This window comes from Rattus norvegicus, chromosome 10 (genome assembly GCF_036323735.1).
Source record: "Rattus norvegicus strain BN/NHsdMcwi chromosome 10, GRCr8, whole genome shotgun sequence".
NCBI lineage: Eukaryota > Metazoa > Chordata > Mammalia > Rodentia > Muridae > Rattus > Rattus norvegicus.
The window spans coordinates 60,030,980-60,049,585 of record NC_086028.1 but is presented as its reverse complement, the minus strand read 5'-3'; the positions used below and the strand labels follow the sequence as shown (position 1 = coordinate 60,049,585).

Below are 18,606 nucleotides of genomic sequence, written 5' to 3'. Positions count from 1 at the left end.
TTTTAATTTTTTTCTTTCAGAAATCGAGCTATAGCAGATTATCTTCGTTCAAATGGCTATGAAGAGGCATATTCCGTTTTTAAAAAGGAAGCTGAACTAGATATGGTATGCTTGACTGTATAATTATCATTTTTCTAATTATTCATAGTGTAGTTAATGAGTTAAGTTTTACTTAAGGTTCAGTAGGTCAATTCAGCTATTTAAATTTTGCCATTTGTTGTGATTTACTTAGTGTTGAGCTTAATTTTCCCACTTTCTGTATAGTCAAATATTTAATAATGTTTTGTCTTAAAGGTATCATTGTTAAGCCATTTTTTAAAAGATCTTTTTCTCTTCCAGAATGAAGAATTAGATAAGAAGTATGCTGGTCTTTTGGAAAAAAAATGGACATCTGTTATTAGATTACAAAAAAAGGTAACTAGATCTTTCTTAAGTCAGTTGTATTCAATGTCTACTTATAAATTTTCTGAAAATATTGCCATAATTACTAATCTGCAGATACTCATGGTTGATCTTAAAAAAAAATACATTTCTTTGCTTCATGAAAACTTTGGTTTTAAGGTTATTTTTGATACACATTAAACAGTCTAGAGGTTTAACCTTGCATTGTCTTGACTGAGAAATTGGTGCTGAAGGAATCATTTGTGTCCTTAGAACAGTGCTGTTTAGCCTGTGGGTGGCACTGCACCCCTTTGAGGTTGAATATCAGCTAACCTATAGTATCAGGTATTTATAATTCATTAACAGTAGCAAAATTACACTTAGGAAGTAACAACAAAAGTAATTTTATGGTTGTGGGTCACCAGAATACAAGGATGTATATGGTCGAAGCGTTAGAGAGGTTGAGAACCAATGCCTTGGAAGGACATAACTAATTATAACTGGAAAAAGAGCACCAAATTTGTCTTACGTGAGTCAGTCTCATCTCTGAGTTGTTTTTTTTTTTTAACCTGTAGGATGAAAGTAACTTACTATCCCATTTCTAAAATACATATTCTTCACAGACAAAGTTAGAATAGATAACATTGTTCTAATATGAGCCCGACTATATTAATCTTAGCTCAGGGACAAGAACCAATACCTAGTAGATGCTCAGTAAATATTAGTTTTTTTGTGAATATTACTACCTATAGGATAAATAATAAACTGTGGTGTAGGGAAAAGGGCTGGAGAGATGGCTCAGTGGTTAAGAGCACTGGCTGCTCTTCCAGGGGTCCTGAGTTCAATTCCCAGCAACCACATGGTGGCTCACAACCATCTGTAATGGGATCTGGTGCCCTCTTCTGGTGTGTCTGAAGACAGCTCAGTGTACTTATATATAATAAATAAATCTTTTAGAAAAAGAAAAGAAAACCTAAAAATTACAGGTATAAATCAAGCAAGATAAGTGTGTTGGTCTTCTGTTAATAAATGTAAATGAAAATTGTCTTTGAGTGAATTAGTTCCAGCTGGGCATAGTAACTCTAGCCTTTGGGAATTGAGAAAGATCCTAAGTTCTAGACTACCCTAAGCTTCATAGTCAGAGCCTACCTTAAAGGGGGAAAAAAAAACCAACCCAAATACATTATAGAGCACATCTTTATTTGACATCATGTTCCCTCTCAAGGTAATGGAATTAGAATCAAAACTAAATGAAGCAAAAGAAGAATTTACGTCAGGTGGTCCTCTTGGTCAGAAACGAGACCCAAAAGAATGGATTCCCCGTCCACCTGAGAAATATGCATTGAGTGGTCATAGGAGTCCAGTTACTCGAGTCATTTTCCATCCTGTGTTCAGTGTTATGGTCTCTGCTTCAGAGGATGCTACAATTAAGGCAAGTGCTTTGTGTTTGTTCATTTTGTTTTTTGTTTTGTAGTTTTTGGTTTGGTTGGTTGGTTTTTGTTTTTTGAGAGAAACTATGTCTTTTCTGTGTAGTCTTGGCTGTCAGACTGGCTTTGAACTCACAGAAATTCTCCTGCTTTTGCCTAGTAAGTGCTGTGATTAAAGTTGTGTGCCACCACTCCCAAGTAAAGTGAATTTTTCTGAAAGGCAGACTTGACGTAAGTTAGGTGACAGATAAGATTTTGAAAATAAGGACCTAAGCAAAGGGACACAGAGATTAGGGAGGTCTGAGTTTTTGAGTTTCCCTTTGTTGTTGTTTGAGAGAGAGAGAGAGAGAGAGAGAGAGAGAGAGAGAGAGAGAGTGTGTGTGTGTGTGTGTGTGTGTGTTTTGCCTCTGTTGTATATGCATGTATACCTGTGATGGCATGTGTGGTTGCCAAAGAACAATTTATAGGAGTTGTTTCTCCCTTCTCCCACGAGGGTCTCAGAAATCAAACTCAGGATCGGATGTCACGTTTGGTGGCAGGTAGTTTTTTGAAGCTGTATTAAGTGATTTTGGTATTAAATCTTAAAGGCAGGCTTAAAATTTCATTAAAGCTCTAGAGAGGCATTCTTCCAATAAGTAACTGATATATTTGAGCAAATATAGTTTTTAATTTAGTTGGGCAGTAATCTTTTCCAAGTTTCTGTACTTGAAAAATAAGTTTGTTCCTTATTTTTTTTTTTAAAGATTTATTTATTTATTATATATAAGTACACTGTAGCTGTCTTCAGATACACCAGAAGAGGGCATCGTATCTCTTTACAGATGGTTGTGAGCCACCATGTGGTTGCTGGGAATTGAACTCATGACCTCTGGAAGAGCAGTCGGGTGCTCTTAACCGCTGAGCCATCTCTCCAGCCCTTGTTCCTTATTTTTAAACAGACAGTAAAAATACTACTTTACAAAACCAGTCTCCCAAAGAACTTTAGCCTAAAGTAATGTACAGATTTCTTTAATCTACCTATAATTGACAGTTATGTAAACGATAATAAAAAGATAGAAAGATAAAATACAGATGGATTTCTTTTGTTTTTGTTTTTTTGTTTTTTTGTTTGTTTTTTTGTTTTTGTTTTTTTTTTTTTGGTTCTTTTTTTCCGGAGCTGAGGACCGAACCCAGGGCCTTGCACTTCCTAGGCAAGCGCTCTACCACTGAGCTAAATCCCCAACCCCGGATTTCTTTGTTTTAAGGCTTATTTTATATGAAGAACCATTTGTTTTATTTGTAAATGTTTAATAAAATGTCATTGTATATATCACAACAGTAGTCCTGCCTGTGATGCAGGCATGACTGTTTTACCATTTCTTCAAATAGAGTATAGTCTACTTAATTTTTCATTATTACTATTTTTTTTTTCCTTTGAGACAGGCTCTCTCTACATAGCCCCAACTGTCTTGAACTCAATATGTATACTGAGGTGGCCTCAAACTTAAGCAATCCTCCTGCCTTTGCCTCTGTGGTGCTGGAATTAAAAGTGTGAGTCATCATGCACCATGCGTTATGTATTTTTATGTGAACCTGGAGGCTCAGGGCCTCCATGTGAATCATGTGCCTGCCTGTGGATCTAAGAAGTTCTTAGGTCTGCTGGAACTGGAGTTGCAGGAAGTTGTAAACCATACATCTTGGATGCTGGGAACTGTCAGGGTAGTGTGTGTGTGTGTGTGTGTGTGTGTGTGTGTGTGTACGCGTGTGTACGCGTGTGTACACACATACCCCACAGTGGTTATGGTGATGTCAGAAGACAATTTGGTAGAGTCATTTCTCTCCACTTTTTATGTGGGTTCTAAGGATTGAATTCAGGTTGCCAAGCTTGTTCAACAACTTCCTTATCTCATGAGCCATCTCATCTGCCCGTTTTATCTTTTTGACAACTTATTTCCAGTGATAATGAAAGTATGCATTCTTACTACATTTTAAACAATAGTAGACTACATGAGGACTTTAAAATTTAGTGGGACACTGCCTTTAAATAAAAAGTAAAATGGCTGGATATAGTAGTTCTAGAAGTTGTCTGTGCACACACACATACACATAGACACCACAATCAGACATGTTTATAACATATAAAAATTTAAAGATGAATAGTATTTGGAGTGTGGGAGCACATGTTTATTATTCCTAGCATTAGGAAGCAGAGATAGTAAGAATAAGAAAGAATTCAGGTTCATTAGCAGGTATATAAAAAATGTGAGGTTAGCCTAGGCTACTTGAAGCACTGTCTCATAAAATAAAAATAAACTCCTGATATACCTAAGGATGAATCTAGCTAAGCAAGCACAGAATGAATGAATGAATGAATGAATGAATGAATGAATGAATGAATGAATTAATTGGAGCTGAGGACCGAACCCAGGGCCTTGCGCTTGCTAGGCAAGCACTCTACCACTGAGCTAAATCCCCAACCCCTGCAAGCACAGAATTAAACACACAGTGATCTCTTTCATAAAGATGTGTTCGAACGTTTGATTGAAGGTAAAGGTTTTATTTGTTCAGAGCTCATTGTAATGATATGTGCCCAGCACTCCAGAGTGAAACAGATGGTTCATGAAATAGCTTAGGCTACTAGCAAGACTACTCTACAAACCATTCTGCCTGGGCACATAATGCACACCTAAAAGTACTATCTTTTATGAGGCAAAGGCAAACAGATCTCTGAGTTTAAGGCTCATATGATCTATATAATAAAACTTTGTCTCAAAACAAACAACAAAAGTAAAATTAGGGAAAAAATACATTGTTGAGGTGTAAGATATAAACTTGTATTTTTCATATACATACTAGAAATTCCTTTATAGTTTTTATATTTGCTTATCAGCTCCCCCCCCCCCTTTTTTTTTTTGGTTTTAGTTTTATTTCTTTTTTGTCTTCTGGAGTTTGTTTGTTTTTGTTTTTTGAGACATGGTTTCTTTGTGTAACAAGCCCTGGTTGTTTTGTACTTGCTTTGTACACCAAGCTGGCTTGGAACTCAAAAAGATCAGCCTGCCTGCCTCTGCCTCTTGAGTACTGGGATTAATAGTTTATCAATTATCAGACTGTTTTGATTAAGTTTTTAAAATGTGGGCTGGGGAAGATGGCTTAGTGGTTAAGAGCACTTGCTATTCTTACAGAGGATCAGTGTAGGTTCCTAGCTTCCTTTATGGTGGCTTTTAAATGTATTGCCTAGTAACTTTTTTTTTTTCCCCTCTTTTTTTCGGAGCTGGAGACCGAACCCAGGGCCTTGCGCTTGCTAGGCAAGCGCTCTACCGCTGAGCTAAATCCCCAGCCCTGTAACTTCTTTTTTAAATATTGTCTATTTCCCCAAATCTCTGTGTGTGTGTGTGTGTGTGTGTGTGTGTGTGTGTGTGTGTGTGTGTGCGCGCATTCCCTACCACATTTAAAATTGTACTCACTGTAGGTAGAATGGACCAAACTGTTTGAGTTTAGCGCACAGAATCAGTATTTAATTTTTAAGTCAGATTATGATTTGGCCACCATAACCAAGAGTATTCTTGAGTGATTTGTGTAATATTCATTCTTGTTAACTCATAGTTTCTGTTTTAGAAAAGTGTCTTTTAAGAATGAGACTTAGGCGCTGGAGAGATGGCTTAGTGGTTAAGAGCACTGACTGCTCTTCCAGAGGTCCTGAGTTCAATTCCCAGCAACCACATGGTGGCTCACAACCATCTGTAATGAGATCTGATGCCCTCTTCTGGTGTGTCTGAAGACAGCTACAGTGTACTTACATAGATTAAATAAATAAATAATCTTTAAAAAAAGAAAAGTTGGGCCTGGTAGCACATGCCTTTAATGCCAGCACTCAGTAGGTAGAGGCATGTGGATTTCTCAGTTTTAGGCCAGTCTGGTCTTCAAAGTTTGTTCCAGGACAGCCAAGGCTACATAGAGGAATCCTGTCTTGAAAAGGGGTGGTTGGGATGGTTTTGTTAATCATGAGCACTCGATTCAGGAATAGTTTGTAGTTTATCATTTCTTTTTAGTCCTCTAAATATCTGCTCTAATAAAATTGAGAAATTAAGTCTACTGTTCTACATATGTTGCTCCTAATACATCTTTTTGCACTTGAATTTTCTTATTTATGCCTAGAACTTACTATCAGACTAGTGTGAGTTGACTTTCTGTACCTTCTCATTAACATAACGAAGTGGTAGAAAACTTAACACATGTAACACTGAGGTCTTTTAGATAGTTGGAGAATCAGTTTTTCTCTGTAGAGAAAAGTCACTTTGTACTTAAAGATTTGATATTTCTAACATAGATTACTTATTTGCTAATTAGTAAGACGCCAGACTGAACTAAGTATAACTGTGAAATGAAGTGATGGATTGGTATTAACCATTTTCCTATTCACTTGACAGGTGTGGGATTATGAGACTGGAGATTTTGAGCGAACTCTCAAGGGGCATACAGATTCTGTACAGGACATTTCCTTTGACCACAGTGGCAAACTCTTGGCTTCCTGTTCTGCAGATATGACGATTAAATTATGGGATTTTCAGGGTTTTGAATGCATCAGAACCATGCACGGTAAGGTAGAGGGCAGTACTTTAATCTCAGAAAGGGCATTTAAGAGAAGAAATAGTTTTCCAGTCATGTTTGGGTACCCTACATTTAATTCCTAGTTGTCTGCTTTGTTGTGAAAGCTTGATGAACAAGCCTTAGTCGTAGAAGTTTTCTGTTAAGAGCATTTAAGGTTTGCGTGACGTACTAATTTGTATTCTCAAGTATATTTGGATAAGAAAAACTGCCAGGTCATTTTAGTCCAAGAGAAACGGGCAATCTACTGAGGAGGTTGGTTCCTTTTCATTTTGTTTTTTGTCAAGAGAACAGTGTGGAAAATAGAAGCCAGAGTCTGTTGCTACAGTATCTTTAAGTGGCCATAGGTTATTTCATCTGGAAAATAAAAGGGATAGTGCCTATGGCATAGAATTATAACCATAAAATGACTCATTCTTAAACCATCTGGTAGATAAGAGATACTGACTTTTGTTGGTTTAATTTTTTGGAAAAGGGTCTTACAATGTACCCTTGCCTGGCCTGAACTCAGAGATCTGCCGGTTTCTACTTCCCTCAAGTGCTGAGGTCAAAGGTATATACCATCACACCTGGCTCCGTTTTCTTGAGCTTTTCCAGAAAACATAGCTAATTTGGAATATGAATCTTATTTATGAAATATCAATGCATTATCTTCTATGAACAATCAACATCAAAGATAAACTTCTAAATATTGGATCAGATTCTGCCTCTTACCTCTTTTTTTGTAATACATTTTTAATAATCTTGTCATTTAGATAAAGCTCAGCAAGAGAACTTTCTGTAGTTTTTTTAAATACCATGGTAAAAACCCACAGTTAACTGTTGAACACTTTGCTGTATTTTGTGTTTTAGGCCACGACCACAATGTCTCTTCAGTAGCCATCATGCCTAATGGAGATCATATAGTGTCTGCCTCAAGGGATAAAACTATAAAAATGTGGGAAGTGCAAACTGGGTAAGCAGATTCTGTTGGAAAACATCAGCTAAAAAAAAGATTATAAAAACAAAACAAAAAGTTTTTTATAGTAATTTTATCTTTAATCTAGAATGATCACCAGGACTGAGATATATATATATATATATATATATATATATATATATATATATATATATATATATATATATATATATATATATATTTAAGGACTTGGAAATTTAGCATAGGGGGAAAACCCTTGCTTTAATGCACAAGGCCCTAGCTTCCATCCCTAGCAACAAATTAATTTTTACACTCACACACACACACTCTCTCTCTCTCTCTCTCTCTGCACTGCATGCACTGTAAACATGAATGCAGGAAGGACTCTTGGAAGTCAGTTCTGCGCAATAATCTACTTTCTATTTTCTCTGGTTTGTTTTTGTTGTTGTTAATTTTGTTTTTCTTTTCTTATCTGGGTTTAAATTAGAAATTAAATAATGTATATGCTGGTATATATTTAGTAGACTTGAGGTTTTTAAGTTACATTGTGTTTAGTGGTGTTTCCTATCAGCGTATTTTACCTGGTGTTGTTTTACTTTAGGATAGTGCCCATTTTTTATTAACCAAGATTCTACATTTATTTTGTTGATGTAGTATAATTTCTCTAACTATTGTTATTCTCCTCATCTTGATTTGAAACTCATTTTGTATCACTTCTGGAAAGTGTTCCCATGATTACCATTTATTCACAATGTACACTACTACTTAAATTGACAGCTACTGTGTGAAGACATTCACAGGACACAGAGAATGGGTACGTATGGTGCGGCCAAATCAGGACGGCACTCTGATAGCCAGCTGTTCCAATGACCAGACTGTGCGTGTATGGGTTGTAGCAACAAAGGAATGCAAAGCTGAGCTCCGAGAACACGAACATGTGGTAGAATGCATTTCCTGGGCTCCAGAAAGTTCATATTCTTCCATCTCTGAAGCAACAGGATCTGAGGTACTGTGTGATTGATTACATGTCTTTGTATGATTTTGTTAGTGTGTTGTAGGACAAAGCCTTAGTAACTTGTGTGATTCTCAGTCTAAGGTTTCTGAATACAGCTAAGCCTGTAGCCTAGAATTCCGAGTTTTGAGGCTCTTTGCAGTTGTCAGTGGTGTTTATGTTTTTCCATCAGTTATTATTGGGCCAGTGAGATGGCTCAGTAGGTAGACACTTGCCACTAAGCTTAATGACTTTTTGATTCCTGAACCTCCTTTGTAGGAGGTGGGAACCAACTCCTCCCTCAGGTTGTTCTTTGATGTCTGCCTATATGCCATGGCAAGCACTGAGTACATATATAGACAGCTACACAAAATAGCTCACCCTTAGTTTGTTATAAGTTGGAGATTTTCTACTAAAGAGAAAATTGACCATTTGAATCCAGGTAGGATGGCCCTGAGATGATAGCATCATCTCAGGAAACTAAGGAAACTAAGGCCCAAAGGCTTATAGCAAGACCCTGTCTCAAAAAGAAAAACAGAGAAAATGAGAAAACATAACCCTCCACCCCTCCCCTTACCAATTAAAAAAAAAAAAAAAAGGAGAAAGAAAAATTTAAACCAACTAAACCAAAAAACCCATACATTTTAATAAAGCTCTAAATTTTTTTCTTTTTTAAGTTTTGTTAGTTTGTTTGATACAGGGCCTTACTATGTAGCTCTGGTTATCCTGGCTGGTCTTTAACTCAGAGATCTCACTCTAAATTAATCTTCTGTTTATGATCTCATTACAAATTACAAAATGTTCAAATTCTAAATAATTCTTTATACTACCCACTGGTGGTTGTTAATATATAATATATGCTATGTTTGATGCTAAATTTGTATAAAACGATACTGATTGGTTTAAAATCTTTTTTGATCACAGACTTTATATTGATCAGGGCCTTTTTTCATGCTACGAGAGAAGTATGTCACTTAGCTATACATACCTAACCTCACTGCAGAAGACATGGGCAGTACATTTCATTTTTGGTGTTACCTAGGCAGGGCCTATCTTTCTTTGTGGGCTAAGTACAACTATGTATTTCAATAAATGAAAACAATGTTTTTTGCAAGATTTCAAATGCATGTCATTATTTTAGATAAGTTGTTTTAAGTCCTTATTTTTTGTATGGGAAAAATAATTTATGTTTTTTATAGACTAAAAAAAGTGGCAAGCCTGGACCCTTCTTGCTATCTGGTTCCAGAGACAAAACTATTAAGATGTGGGACGTCAGTACTGGCATGTGCCTTATGACTCTGGTAAGTTTGCATCATCGCTCTTTGGCATCTTCATTGTGTATTTATCTTTGTGGATTAGATACTCTTGTGTTTTCTTACTAAATCTCAGTTCTGGGATTAAAATAACTATACGTTTATAAACTTCTTTAAAGTTTTATAAAGTGCTATTTTATACAATGCAATGTTATAGAAAATAAATGTATAAAACCCAGTAACTGCTGAGGGTAGGATCTTAGCTCACTATGTAATAACTACTCTGGAGGAGAAAGAAAGCTCTTACAGACTTGTTTACTTTTTGTAAAAGTTTTTATTTTATGTACATTGGTGTTTTGCCTGTATGCATGTCTATGTGAGGGTGTCAGATCCTCTAGAACTAGGTAGAGATGCAGACAGGTGTGAGCTGCCATTTGGGTGTGGGGAATTGAACCTGGGTTCTCTGGAAAAGCAAACAAAACTCAACCACTGAGCCATCTCTCCAGTTCAACTTTTTAAAAATGTTTTCTCTCTTTTCATCTGTCATCTCTTTGTTGACATTTATCGTACTTAGTTTATTTTTCTATTGTGAAATTAATTATTCTAACTTAATGAGTTAAAGGTGTTTAAGTAATGTTAGCAGTATTAGAGGTTCACTATAAGGGAGGTGGGTAGTAGATATTCTGGTTTGCTTAAGAAGCTCTAACTGGGGGGCTGGAGAGATGGCTCAGCGGTTAAGAGCACTAACTGCTCTTCCAGAGGTCCTGAGTTCAAATCCCAGCAACCACATGGTGGCTCACAACCATCTATAATGGGATCCGATGCCCTGTTCTGGTGTGTCTGAAGACAGCTACAGTGTACTTATATATAATAAATAAATGCATCTTTAAAAAAAAAAAGAAGCTCTAACTGGCTATTGTTAAGCTAGTAGCAGGTCTTATACTATAACATTCATGGTTTTAGAAGCTGGTTTAAGTGCTGATTAGGTCTGCATATATAATGTTAGCAACATGTTAAAGTATTCTGTGGTATTAATTGAGAAGGGAATACTGGAAGCAGGAAGGTAGAGTACAATGGAGAAATGGGAGGAGAAATTTGGGAGAAGGAACAAGACAGGATCAAAAGCTATGTAAGTATGTATAACAATGCTGAAAGAAAACCCATTACTGTAAGCTAATTTAAAAGATAAAAGAAGGACCAGTTGGAGATGGTGGTGGCAGTGATGGTGGTGGCAGCAGCACATAGCTTTAGTCTTCATAGACACAGGCATATCTCTTGAGTTCAAGGAAAGCCAGGACTACACAGTGTTACCCTGTTTTGAAAACCAAGAAGAAACAAACAAACAAAAGATAAATTCCCAATACTCAAGAGGCAGAGGCAGGAGGATCTCTGTTAGTTTGAGGATAGTATGGTCTATATAGAATTCCAGGTCAGCCAGGATTTCATAGTCAAGACCCCATCTCTCAGAAAAACTGTGTTGGTTTGTACCATGTTGGAAAAATGGATCTTTTAAAAAAATCTTTGTGCTCTTCTGTCTGTAACTGCATGGCCACCATTTTTCCTAGGTTTCTTCAACTTGTAGATACTGAGATACTCTCTCCTGCTTCATTGTGGTGTGGCCGCAAAATATGGGGCTTTGTTGTTGCTGCTGCTGAATTGGTTTTTTGTTTGTTTGGTTCGTGTTTTGTTTTTGAGACAGGGTGGTTTTTGTTTTGTTATTTATTTATTTATTTATTTATTTTCCCGGAGCTGGGGACCAAACCCAGGGCCTTGTGCTTGCTAGGCAAGCGCTCTACCACTGAGCTAAATCCCCAACCCCTGTTTTTTTGATTTTTGATTCCTGTAACTTAACTATGTAGACCAGCTTGTCCACAGACTCAGATTGATTCAAGCTGCCTCTACTTCCCAAGCACTGAATGCGCACTACCGTGTTCAATTCATTTTTCTATTGTGTTTTCTAATGTACTTTTGTATCTCTTCATGTGTTTATGCAAATGTGTGTGCCAGTCCCTGAATAGGCCAGAAACATTGACTCCTCCTGAAGTGGGAGTTACAGGCAGTTGTGTGTGACTGTACTGAATGCTGGGAACCCAACCCCAGTCCTCTAAAAGAGGACTTAACTGCTCAGTCAGCTCCTCAGCTCCTCAGTTTGCTTTTTTTGTTGTTTTTTGTTTTCAGACAAGGTTTCTCTATGTACTGGAACTCTCTCTCTAGATTAGGCCACCTGCCTCTGCTTGAGTGCTGGGATTAAGGGTGTGTATACCACTAACTTCTGGCTCACTGAAATTCTCTTAACTGCCTAGTCATCTCTTTGGCTTCTCAATTTTTAATTAACTGTTGTTGTTGTTATTGTTATTATCATTATCATCATCATTATCATTATAGCATCAAGGGTCTGGAGAGATGGCTCAGTGATTAAAAGCACTAGCAGTGGTTAAGAGCTCTTCCAGAGCATCTGCAATTGTTTTCTAGCACCTATGTGACAGCTTACAACTCCAGTTCCAGGGGATCCAATCTTCTTTTGGGCCTCTGAGAGCACTGCATTCAATGTGTTACACAGGTATACATATAGGCACAACACCCATACACATACTAATTTTAAAAAGTAATAATGAGGGGTTGAGGATTTAGCTCAGTGGTAGAGCGCTTGCCTAGGAAGCGCAAGGCCCTGGGTTCGGTCCCCAGCTCCGAAGGGGGAAAAAAAAAAAAGTAATAATGAAAATTTGAAAGAACACTAGTGTGTCTTAAGAATATAGTTCAGTTAGTTGAGTGCCTGCCTAGCATAGCATACATAGAACTCTGGGTTAAAACTGCACAGGACCAGACATAGGATTCCAGCATCCAAGGTGAAAGCAAGGAGAATCATTTCAAGGTCAGTGAGTTTAGGCACCTCTCAACTACATGGGACCCTGTTTCAAGGTGGCGGTTTCTGGGGCTGTGCCTCACTTGGTAGAATCTACGTGCATACAGAAACCCTGGGTTCAGTCCCCAGTACCACAAGAACTGGGTGTGGTAGCACCTGCCTGAAGTTTAAGGTTATCTTGTGCTGTATAAGACCTTGTCAAGAAAAAAGAAAAACACTGATAGATATGGTTTCAGTATTAAAATATGTTCTATCCCAAATGTTAAATAAGTCAAATACCTTTTTGTCTTTAAGGTGGGTCATGATAATTGGGTACGTGGAGTTCTGTTCCATTCTGGGGGGAAGTTTATTTTGAGTTGTGCTGATGACAAGACCCTCCGTGTATGGGATTACAAGAACAAGCGATGCATGAAGACCCTCAATGCGCATGAACACTTTGTTACCTCCTTGGGTATGTACACATTGTGAGGTTTCTGAACATTTGCATTTTGGAGTGGCAGATGTAGCAGTTTTATGTAACCTTGTCAACTTTCCCAGGTAAGAAGTGACCAAGTTCTATAAGGGTAAAAGGCCTATTTCAGCCTTGTGGGTTCCTGCCGGTGGCTTTAAGCTTCTGTTTTTAGAATTAAGCTTATAGTTAAAATACTGTTTTCTCTGTTGTGCATTGGGTTTGGAAACTAGACTTGTGAAAGGGTGTTTACTGATTGATCACTCCTACTAACTGCCTGGTATTTTTCTTTCCTATTGTAAATTTTTTAAAAGAAATCGTAAAGGTTCTCAACGTGTGTGTTGAGGCCCCTTTGAGGTTGCAGATCAGATTTTTACATTATGATTCATAGCTAGCAAAATTACAGTCATGAAGTAGCAACGAAGTAATTTTATGGTTGGCTCCACCGTGAGGAACTGTATTAAAGGCTTAAGTGCTAGCGATGTCGCTCAGTGGTATAACAGCTAGCATAGCTTGACTGAGATGTTAGTTTCAATCCCTAATACTGTAGAAGAATAACAAATGTAGCCTGAGCTACATAGCAAGACCCTGTTTTGAGGGGGGAAAATAAAACAAATACGGCTAGCAAGATGGTTCAGCAGGTAGAAGTGCTTTTGGACAGGCCTGAAAACCTATGTTTAATCTCCACATCCAAACAATGACAAGTGAGAACTGGCTCCTGTGAGTTGTCTTCTGACCTTTCCGTATATGCACACACTCACAGAGACAGGCAGACAACGTATCTGGGAGTGTGGTGACACTTTCCCCAGTTTGGGCAGCAGAGCAGGATGATTATGTCCTAGATTTGAGTCCAGCTTGATGTACATAGCAAGGGACACATGGCAGGACTCTGTTGTTTAAGAAAGCAAAGAAAAAAAAGGACTTTTGTACTGTATACCACCATGTGCTAGAAACTTAGGGAATGGTATAAATGTCATGTCCTCAGTATCATCTGGAATTTATAAGAGTGAATTCAGTAAATTGTAATGTACTAGGGTGTGATGGATGGACCTTATGGTGACAATAAAGCCCTTGGTAAATTAGGCAGATGTGTTGTATTGGTTGCCCATGTCAAGCATTAGTACTAACCCTGAAGCACAGCATTCAGTAAACGGATGTAGTGGCTGAGCGTGCACTTGCTAGTAGATTTGAACATTGTTTGGGATGATACTGGTGACGTCAACAGGAATTTAATAGTAGAGTTTCAAATTCCCCAACCTAGTTGGTAAGCTTAGTGATTGTAGCAGTATGGATGGAATGTATACAGAGAAAATCGTGGATCTCGTATGCAGGTGTGGAAGCAGAGGTTCATGGACTCCCAGAGCTTGGGAAGCTGACCTGGAGGAAATCAAGTTCAAGGCCTGCTGGGGTTATAGTAAAGATACTGCTTAAAACACAAAAGCAAAAATTCTGCCAGGCTGGGTATGGTTTAAAAACAAGCCTTTTCTTTTGTCTTTCAGATTTCCATAAGACGGCACCCTATGTGGTTACTGGCAGTGTAGATCAAACAGTAAAGGTGTGGGAGTGCCGTTGATTGAGTCACATTTGGTTCTTCCTCCCTTTTTTCCTCTGGATGCACTCTGATGATACCATGGTTACCCCATTTGAGCTCTGTTTAAATAAATATTGTCCTTTCATGTAAATTATTCTGGATGTAGATTGAGCTTATTAAATGTTACACACAAAGTATTCATGCATGGTGAATCCAAATTGTATACTGTAAATTTACATATGTTGTCTAGAAGTACCATAGGGGTTAAAAACCTGGGCTGGCATTGGTCACACCAGGCCTACAAGGGCAGAAGTTGAATAAATTGAACTAGGGCACTAAACTGAATAGTTGACAGTGTCATTTTATGTTGGATTATTAATTATTGTTTTTCTTCCTGCTATCTGTTGGTGCCTGACTTGATGGCCTCATTTTGGGGAAAGTGGTTATTAGGGCTTTTTCTGAAATGTGTATCTATGTAACATCACGTAAGTGTGCTTAATGAATCTTTAAGGGGGTTAGATGGTAAGACTACAGTTCAGAGTCTCTTGCTCCATCTGTGTAATGGGGATTACACATTGAAGTTTTTGTCATGACCCCTTTGCCAAATCAATAGGATATGTTTGTTTTGGCACCTATCAAGCGAAGGCTAGTGGTTTATTTCTGTAAGAAAATGATCGTAAATCTCAAGAAAAATCTCAGCAGCTAACTAGTGAATCCTTTTTCATTTGGGTCTCACTGCTCTGTAAACAGGTCAGGAGACACTGTCCTACTCTGAGCTTCTCTTCTCCACACTAGACACACAAGTCGTGTTCTCCATACTGTTGGACTGTATAGTGATATGACTCCCCAGTAGACTTTGATCTTCCCATTGAGTGTCATGGTACAAATCACTATGTGTTTATGATGTTTTTAGGGATGTGCAATGTGCATGTCAGAAGGACAAAGAGGACAAAGCTGCGTGCACATTTTAAAGGTGTGGAAGAAACAGTTTCCAACATGAACCTGGTAACAATTTGGACTGTTTCACTTACAAGTTATAAAAAAAGTGACAGGGTTTATTGAAGCGTGCATAGAAATATACCGGTTTTCTCTTCATCTTTTGTTTATATGTAAATGTTTATAAGTATATGGGCCTATCTGTAAGTGGATATGTCTATATATGTATATCACACACATACAACCTCCATGTTGTTGGGTTTTGAGTTTCTGAGGACGTGCTAAAAAATAAGCCTAGAGTGACTCTTGCTGGGGAAATAAATACCAACCACAGCCATGCTTTAGAATAAACTCTGTGATGCTTCTGACTCTAAGGGGCTTTTCTAAGCTGAGAGAAAGTCACTTTATTCTCCCCTCTAATGGGCCATTCACCATTTTACACATTCCTGATAGGCTGTATATTTTGGTCCAGAGTTACTACAGTAGGTTTAAGAGAATTTTTGGAACACTATTCCATTGTCAATTGTTAATAAAGAATTTATCGCCTAGGTAACCAACTTTTTTTTTCTTTTTAAGAAAATCAATTTGAAAAGTTAACAGCAACAGTGACATACATAACAATGACAGTCTAACAATGGTAATTCTTTTCTGGACTGTATTTTATTCGTTTGTATAATAGAGGATTTTTTTAAAATGTCCCTTTAAGTATTGAATGGAAATTTGATTCCTGAAAGGACAAAGGGTGAGAATTAATGTCCTGTAGATAAACACAAGAGATTAGGCTGTAGCAGCAGCAGCTTACTGTCTAGCCTGTGTCCTTTTCGTTTGTTCACCTGTTTGGTCTTAATATTCCTCAGATTTCTCTAGAAAGGAAAAGTGTTTTGAGAAGTAAGTGGCTATTTTTGAGGACAAAACTCCATCATGATTCCGTAAACACTGTAGGTTAGCTTTTAGGACAACATTGCCTCACAGCCTTGCTTACATTGAGAAGTCTTTTTCTCCTAGCCGTTCTGACTGGATTTTTCTCCAAAAGCTATGGAAAATATCTTTGTTCTCATTTGCTGCTATTTCCTGTCCTATTTCAAGAATATAAATACATAGAAATGGTGCATCTTAACATTTGTTTGTATGTGTTAAAATGTCTTGTCTTTTAATTCAGTTTTAGCATGTAGCAACATGAATTGTTTAAGGGTAAGCCACAACATCTAGACATCATTCATAGAAACAATAAAGAATGGTACCAATGTAGAGGAGCAACCTGGGTTTCCTCCCCTGAAGCAGTGACTCTGACAACGGAGGAGGGAGTGCTCTGTAACAAAGCTGTCCTCACTTGGGAGATTGCCACAGCCTGCTGCTTAGCTGAGTTACCAGACATCCTCCACCTAAGCAGCAGCAAACATTGAATCTCAGGGATGGTCCACAGCTGGATCCAAACATAACGAGCCCTGTTTGAATAATGAAGGGTGGCGGGGCAACATCCACATCTGGCATCGGATTTGCAAAGGTTTCTTGCACTGTTGTTTGACACTGCCCTGTTGATGCCCTTACTCTTACGTTACTGTTTTCTCTGTCTGCTGTCTAACCCTGTGCCTTGCCTGGGATAAGGACAATGATAAAGTTACTGGTTTTGGTTGTAAGTAGAGGACTTTATCAATTGGTTAGCGGTTCACTGCTGCTTTGTTACTTTCTTGAGTCAGATTGGCTGCTTATTAAGAAATAAAAAGCTGATAGAATTGTGTACTTGGATGATTGTTGATTGTGTGTGTAAACAGACATTCCAGTGCCACCTATAGCACAGCGTGCCCAACAAGTCCTAACCGCATGGAGAGTGCAAGCTGCAGAGGTTTGTGTAGGCGTGACCTGGAGAATAGTTGCTTTTGACATGACATCTTGCACTTTAGGAGACTAAGACCGTCCTGTTTTGTCTGCATGTGGTGTGACCAATGGTGTGCTCAGAGCACTACCCACAATCACTAGTGTTAGCAAGCCGTCCCGGGCCGTGATGCACTATTAGTCCTTTGGAAGCTTTGGCTTTAGGCTCACCAAGCCCAGTCTCCTGTTTGCCTCTTTCTGTTCTTTGTGAACTTCCGATAATACCACTCACTAAAGTTTATTTTTTTTGTTTGTTTTTTAATTTAAAGAAAAACTATTTAAAAATAAGGACATTTTGTTTGTTGACAGTGGTGACTTGATAATCCTTAAGCAACAAGTTGAAATAGAAGGAAAAGGCACTTAAAATGGTTATTCTTCCTGTCCAGCTGTATATAAACCCAATGTGTTGGTTAATCTAGATGGTGCAAAGGATGTCATGGTAGACAAGCAACATGGGCAGAATGGGAAGAAAGGTTTTGGGTTTTTCCAGTGGGCTGGGTTGGGTGGGATGGGGTAAGCTGGACTCACAAGTCACGACTGAAACGGGCCTTTTTATCCTTTCACTGTATCATGTAAGTAGCTGCTTTCTCGCCTGCTTATCCTAAAGGCATCCCCAAAGCTCACTCTGAAGATGTTAGAAATAAACACAAACTCTACGAGTTAGAAGTCGATCCTGACACTGACATGAAGGCAAGCATTGATTTCATATGAACGTTGCAGAGGTGGTAATTGGAAAAAACAGTTCCCCAGATTGTAAGAGTTCACTGAAGATATCGACACAATTTTAAAAATCAGTAAAGGAATGTATATAATATTGCTCTTGTGTTTTACAGTAAGATTTGTTGCTCTCAGACTGTGTAAAACAAAATTTATTCATGTTTTCTGCATATTAAAAATCTTATTGTACCAATTGGTAAACTATTAAATGCCTATAAAACTAGATCTGGTGGGGTTTTTTCGATGGGTATTGGGGGTGAGGTTTTGATTTTGGTAGGAAGTGAGGCTTGGCACCAGGAACAGAAAGATGGTTAGTTGGCCATAAGCAACGGTGTTATTGGGAGCTGCTGTGCTGCCACTGTCTTAATGCTATTGTCTACCCCCTCCCTATCTGGAGGGAGCAGCATGCCTGTAGGGCTCTTGTAGCCATAGGCTTGAGCCAACCTGGAACTAACTGCATTGGACAGCTAAGCGCACACTCCTCCAGCTGTACATTCTGACATTTGACTGTAAACTGGCCTCTTAGAGATAAACAAAGACTCAATCCCAGAGATGAGGGCCCTGCCCATTTTGTTTCTGTCATCTCTTGCCTTGGAGATAAGTGTAAGGCTTCATTTGTTCTGGATGCCCCACCTCATGCTGATCCCTCATGTCCTTAGCTGTCTCTATCCTTTTGTACACAAG

At 38.2% G+C, this 18,606-nt stretch overlaps 1 protein-coding gene across 9 annotated transcripts in view; it reads left to right on the top strand.

Moving 5' to 3' along the window:
* Positions 1-18,145, top strand: part of Pafah1b1 (platelet-activating factor acetylhydrolase 1b, regulatory subunit 1) — a 58,819-nt gene extending 40,674 nt beyond the window's left edge. For 8 of the 9 annotated variants that reach the window (XM_063269964.1, XM_063269963.1, XM_063269967.1 and 5 more), the window contains 9 exons: positions 21-105; positions 340-414; positions 1,607-1,813; positions 6,215-6,383; positions 7,245-7,347; positions 8,089-8,317; positions 9,502-9,603; positions 12,713-12,869; positions 14,366-18,145. In XM_063269964.1, the coding sequence (XP_063126034.1) occupies positions 21-105; positions 340-414; positions 1,607-1,813; positions 6,215-6,383; positions 7,245-7,347; positions 8,089-8,317; positions 9,502-9,603; positions 12,713-12,869; positions 14,366-14,439 (1,201 nt within the window). In that variant the 3' untranslated portion in view covers positions 14,440-18,145. The remainder of the gene's footprint in view (positions 1-20; positions 106-339; positions 415-1,606; positions 1,814-6,214; positions 6,384-7,244; positions 7,348-8,088; positions 8,318-9,501; positions 9,604-12,712; positions 12,870-14,365) is intronic. The other variant, NM_031763.3, reaches the window with a different exon arrangement.
* The last annotated feature ends 461 nt before the right edge of the window (positions 18,146-18,606 follow it).